The sequence below is a fragment of the Phanerochaete carnosa genome (genome assembly GCF_000300595.1).
Source record: "Phanerochaete carnosa HHB-10118-sp unplaced genomic scaffold PHACAscaffold_242, whole genome shotgun sequence".
NCBI lineage: Eukaryota > Fungi > Basidiomycota > Agaricomycetes > Polyporales > Phanerochaetaceae > Phanerochaete > Phanerochaete carnosa.
Genome location: NW_006767869.1, coordinates 1 through 5452, shown reverse-complemented (window position 1 = coordinate 5452; position 5452 = coordinate 1). Strand labels below are relative to the sequence as shown.

The 5452-nt window shown below is 52.0% G+C and overlaps 4 protein-coding genes across 4 annotated transcripts; 3 read left to right on the top strand and 1 right to left on the bottom strand.

The window, feature by feature from the left end:
* Nucleotides 1-277: 277 nt before the first annotated feature.
* PHACADRAFT_214643 (uncharacterized protein) lies at nt 278-1857 on the top strand (the record flags this gene model as incomplete). Its single annotated transcript, XM_007402566.1, has 11 exons — nt 278-440; nt 490-508; nt 562-803; nt 855-928; nt 982-1048; nt 1099-1173; nt 1223-1273; nt 1322-1354; nt 1417-1554; nt 1616-1642; nt 1696-1857. 11 exons carry the CDS (start codon nt 278-280, stop codon nt 1719-1721), a joined length of 915 nt encoding a protein of 304 aa, XP_007402628.1. The 3' UTR covers nt 1722-1857.
* Nucleotides 1858-1907: 50 nt separating this feature from the next.
* Nucleotides 1908-2129, bottom strand: PHACADRAFT_57246 (uncharacterized protein; the record flags this gene model as incomplete). The annotated part of the gene is made up of 1 exon (XM_007402565.1): nt 1908-2129. A coding segment is annotated over one exon (222 nt), but the record flags the coding sequence as incomplete, so codon positions are not given.
* Nucleotides 2130-2971: 842 nt separating this feature from the next.
* PHACADRAFT_266079 (uncharacterized protein) lies at nt 2972-3384 on the top strand (the record flags this gene model as incomplete). Its single annotated transcript, XM_007402564.1, has 1 exon — nt 2972-3384. A coding segment is annotated over exon 1 (241 nt), but the record flags the coding sequence as incomplete, so codon positions are not given.
* Nucleotides 3385-3921: 537 nt separating this feature from the next.
* On the top strand, nt 3922-5299 carry PHACADRAFT_202352 (uncharacterized protein; the record flags this gene model as incomplete). The annotated part of the gene is made up of 10 exons (XM_007402563.1): nt 3922-3982; nt 4053-4060; nt 4123-4222; nt 4275-4336; nt 4396-4513; nt 4573-4642; nt 4701-4774; nt 4827-4921; nt 4981-4992; nt 5048-5299. The coding sequence occupies 10 exons, from the start codon at nt 3922-3924 to the stop codon at nt 5297-5299; spliced, it is 852 nt and encodes a 283-aa protein (XP_007402625.1).
* Between the last annotated feature and the right edge of the window lie 153 nt (nt 5300-5452).

Sequence of the window (5452 nt, the reverse complement as noted above, 5' to 3'; positions counted from 1 at the left end):
ATGGTTCTGGTGTGCCAGCACCTGCGACACAGAGACGTACACGAGATCGTATTCGACGACCGCATTCTATCTGCCAAACAAAGACAGGCCAAACTTGTCCGTTCTAACGGACGCTCACGTGCGCCGCGTCCTCACCCAGCCTGGCGCTGCTGGCAATCTTACTGCCACTGGCGTCGAATTTGGCTATGGTGGCGATATTCATAGCGTGCGAGCCACCAGAGAGGTTATTTTGAGCGCCGGGTAGGAACATCTCATGCATGTCCGTTCTGTTTATTGAATGAGCGCGGCGTTCCACAGAGCGCTCAAGTCTCCGCAGATCCTAGAGTTGTCTGGGATTGGCCGAAATGATGTACTGTCGAAGATTGGAGTTCCCGTCAAGCTCGATCTTCCTGGTGTCGGCGAAAACATGCAAGAACACATGGCACTTGCGATGTCGTGGGGTGTGTATCTCAGTCTGATTGCAGACTTATACTGAAAGTTGCCGTCTAGAGCTGAAAAATGAGTTCCCGTAAGTAGTATTTTGATCCTGACATGCGTAGTGTTGCTGACAGATCTTGTTAGCAAACAAGCCCAAGAACTTGCTGTTTCTACGATGCCCATGGCGTTCTTCCCTCTGGACCAAATTTCAGACAGAGCAGGAGAGATCTATGAACGGGCTAAGGAGGAGATCGGCAAGCTGGACGGTGACACGGTTCCTGCCGGCTACATCGACCAGACGCGACTAATGTTGGCGCGTCTTGACCCGAAGACAAGCAGTCCCACTTGCGAGATAACCACGGCCCCTACGTTTATATCAGGTCCCAGTGAGTCCGCAGACCAGTGAGTTCTCATGATGCAAGTTTGACCTTGGACAGACCCACCTACCCCCGGGAAGCGTTATATCACGTTCATAGTACTGGTACACACTGTGTTCTCTCGTGGAACCATCGTAAGCATTAGCCGTCCCCGCCAACTCGCACGTCGCTGATAAATCTGATGCAGCACATCAAATCGAGTGACCCAAACGAGGATCCCGACCTCGACCCGCGCTACCTCGAACGCAACGTCGGTTAGTCTAACCAGTAGGACCTTCTCGCCGCAGCTGAGCGCAGCAAACAGATGCGGACATGTTGCTTGAGGCGACCAAGTTTGCGCGCAGTCTGGCAAACACCAGTCCCATTAAAGACATGATTGGTATATCACCCGTCAATTCCACTTTGACTCAGGATTAATGATGAAGTAGTTAAGGAGGTCAATCCGGGCCCCTCTGTGCAGACGGATGAGCAGCTCCTCAGTGAGTGCGTCTATGACTGGACCAAGTAGCCTGCTGATTTTGTGCTAGAATGGGCTAAGTCAATCCTCGCCTCTGGTTTCCGTGAGTCATCTCAGACTCAACTCTCAGCAGATCGACTGATAGCAACCTCCACACCCGCACAGATACCGCGTCCTCACTCTCGATGTTGCCAAGAGAGAAGGGTGGCGTCGTCGACCCCAAACTGAAGGTCTGCGGGACAGATAACCTGCGTGTCGTCGATCTCTCGATTGTTCCGCTGCACATCTGCTGCCACACTCAGTGTGAGTGTCCGTGAAAATACCCTATGCTGCTACTGTTGCTGAGGAGTGCTCATCTGCCTAGCCACGGCATACTTCATCGCGGAGAAAGGTCAGTGTCCCTAACGAATCGGGTCCTTGATTGTCGCTGACTGTTTGCTCTAGCCGCCGACATCATCAGGAACTCTTGAAGCCTGATTCACATGTATTCAGACATCGCAAAGCCCCCATGTAGCACATGCTTTGTACTACTACAAATGCGAAGAGTTGGTCCATACAATACACAATGTACAGTATCACGCCCGTAAACATGAAGAAATTACGTCTCGGAGGCTTTGTGTGATACCGAGCAGTCAAATTGGAATTGTTACACGCGCACCGTCACTATCAAAACCTTTGAAAATGTTTCTGGTCGCCTCTTCCGAGTCCATGTCGCACATATTGCGCTGTGTTATCGATAGGAGCTCGTTGGAATCAATTGTGCCGTTGCCGTTCTCGTCGGCCTCGTTGAGCATGTCCTGCAGCTTAGCTTCGATTGGGTTTTGGCCTAGCGGGTGCATGAAGGTCCAAAGATCTTTGGTAGTGATGGTGCTATCGCCGCCTGCGACGTGATTGATGCGTTATGTCGGGTGACAGATTGTAATGAGAAGGGGGAACGCTCCAAGCTATAGGCGCGCGGAGTGCGCTGCAGTATGCTACCTCGGCGATCGCCCAGTTGTCACAGTTCTCTCGGGTTATTAGGTTACTTAGCACACATGCGCTTGCGGTGCGCCAAGTAGTGGACGGCCCTGGCAGGAACCCTGGGCGCACGATGATTACTGAGTTATGCAAAAGGTAGTTGAGTTCCCTCAATGGAGAATACACCACTGTTTCTCAGCCTAGACTTCGCTTAACTCATACTAGCCACGCTGAAAAACACTTCTCTACCCTCCTAAGTATTTCGCGGCACGCCAGACATCAGGTGGCGCACGTATCAGATGGCGGATGGGCGCTGCCATTTGGCCAAAACGGTTCGAAATAAGCGTACGTGCAGAATGAAAGGAAGACGCGTTTTCCTGTCGTTTCTCCATCAATACGCTCTCCAGCGGCAAAAGTCGCAGCCCGTGCCTAAACCGTCGTGGCACGTGTAGCCTCTTTCGCCTGGCTTAGTACTACGGCCGCCTCAGAGGCTTCAAAGTTCAGCGCTGTGGAGGAGGATTCGACGTACGGGTCGGCGCTCGATATATGCGGGGCTTTACGTGTGGGGAGGGAATGGCCGATGACAAACTCGATGTCTAAACGCGTAACTAAGCTCGATGAACGATCTAATAAAACTTACTTAAATGCTCGTGCCCGCGCTCGTCGCAGGCGAAACTCGTCTCGCGCTCTCGCGAGTGTATTCTCGATGACTCTTAGGATGTGCCCGAAGCTCGGAGGGGCAGACTTTAGAGGCGAAGGTGAGGGAAAGGGGAGCTTGCTCCATTCGACGGCGGGAGGTCGCCTTTAATATACATGCGAGCGCTGCTCCGCTGCCGTGCTCTCGGCCGGAGGTCTATGTGTACGGAAAGTGAAGGTAAACGTCAACGAAAGAGTCTCTATTGGGGAAAAACCTGTGAATGCGATGGAAAACAAAGTAGTGGCGTCAGGCTTCGGGAAAGGCGCGCCGTTCCGACAGGCGATGACTCGGCACGCTCGCGCACAGCGGGCCCCCTATTTACATGCGCGTTCCTGCCGCCCTCAGGTCGCGGGGTACTCCGTCACTTGCGGCGTCACCTACGTCCTGTCTTCCCGGTCAAGCCACCGTCCACCATCTGTGTACATGCGGAAAGAAGGTAAATGTAAGTTCTTGGTGTTGGCGCTGAAAACCCTTCTACAGCGCAATGCACTACATGTCAGGATCTTAATTCAGCCTCGCAATTAATTAGCGCTATGCACAGTCTGTTAGTTTGGCACATCACGATGGCCTTTTATTTGCTCACAGGGTTGATGAGAGGCACGCTCACTTGGAGGCTGTAGTAGTAACTGACGAGTATGCTAGACTTGACGACTGCGTCGGGCACAGCCGAAAGAGGAGGGTGTGATCTATACCTACCGCAATATATTTGCTTTCTTCTCTCTCCCCATTCTGGATTGTACAGTACGCTGGACAACTTGTCCCCTCTAAGCCGAGTCGTTAACGGTCTTTATTTGTCTTGTACAAATAAACCTTCCTGTTTTAGAAGCGAGGGGCCAGGGCGAGGCTACTGCCAGCGAGCAGATCTATTCACGTTTCATCTCGCGGCTAATCCGAGACATAGACGAACAAACCGTCCATCCTGCGGCCATGAGGCGGCTCATCCCGTCTCTTCGAAGGACACCCATCATTGTTGCGTTGCTACACAGTCATTCCCGCTCATCCACTCTCAACTCGACATGTCTAACGTCTCCGGGATCGACAAGGTCTCCGGCCAGAGCTTCGACTATATCATAGCTGGTGCGTCAATTATCGCAAACTCACCCAAGGCGGTTTGGTGATTGTCGATTGGACCTCATATGCCTCATAGGCGGCGGGGTGGGTCACGGTCCACCTGCATACAATTCCCAACACATAGCTTACACGCGGGGGACTACCAGGGATGCGGACTAACTTTGGCAGCACGATTGAGCGAAGATCCTTTCATGACTGTCCTTGTGCTGGAATCCGGAGGGGCAAACCTCAATGATCCGGAACTATGTACGTGGTAATTCATGTCTAATCTTATCCACCATATTGATGGCTTTCACAGTGCATGCCGCCTTGTTCGGCTCACATTTCGGCAAACCTCAGTACGATTGGGCCTATAACTCGGTTGGTATACCATACTATATGGTTTCCGTGAGATTCAAGTAAACATATCGCCTACACAGGTCAAACAGAAACACCTTAACAATCGGTCCGTGTATTTTTCACGAGGAAAAGGCCTTGGTGGTTCGACTGCTATAAACTTCTTGGGGTATTGTAAGCCGCCGGCACGTCACATAGATGGTGTGTACTTCCCTTCGTATCGGAATTTGTAGTAGGAGATTGACTATTCCTCGGTACAGATTGGGAAATGCTCGGCAACCCTGGGTGGAACTGGGAGGCTCACCAGGAGATTCTCGAGAGGGTAGAAAGGTAGGACATGGCTCTATTATATCGATACAGTTAACATGACTGAATGATCCTCGACCAGATTTCAGCCTCCACCTGAAGATGTCCAGATGGGATCTAAGACAGACCCCGCCGCTTGGAAATTCGGGAGGAATGGTGCGGTAAATTGTCTTGAGCAGTGGATAACTTGCCCACCGGCTTCGTGTAGGACAGCTTTTGGTCGGAATCCCACCAATCCAAGATGGTGAGCTCAAGCTGACAGAGGCTATGGAGAACGCTGGACTACGTCCAGCACCCCAACCCGTGAGCAAATGCACCGTGTATACTCCGATTCACACAGACTAACCCATGCCATTGGTCAGTACAACGGAGATGTGAGTGTCTCGTTCTGGCGCTACCAAAACCGCACAATGATGACCGAAAATGTAGCCAAATGGATGGTTCTGGTGTGCCAGCACCTGCGACACAGAGACGTACACGAGATCGTATTCGACGACCGCATTCTATCTGCCAAACAAAGACAGGCCAAACTTGTCCGTTCTAACGGACGCTCACGTGCGCCGCGTCCTCACCCAGCCTGGCGCTGCTGGCAATCTTACTGCCACTGGCGTCGAATTTGGCTATGGTGGCGATATTCATAGCGTGCGAGCCACCAGAGAGGTTATTTTGAGCGCCGGGTAGGAACATCTCATGCATGTCCGTTCTGTTTATTGAATGAGCGCGGCGTTCCACAGAGCGCTCAAGTCTCCGCAGATCCTAGAGTTGTCTGGGATTGGCCGAAATGATGTACTGTCGAAGATTGGAATTCCCGTCAAGCTCGATCTTCCTGGTGTC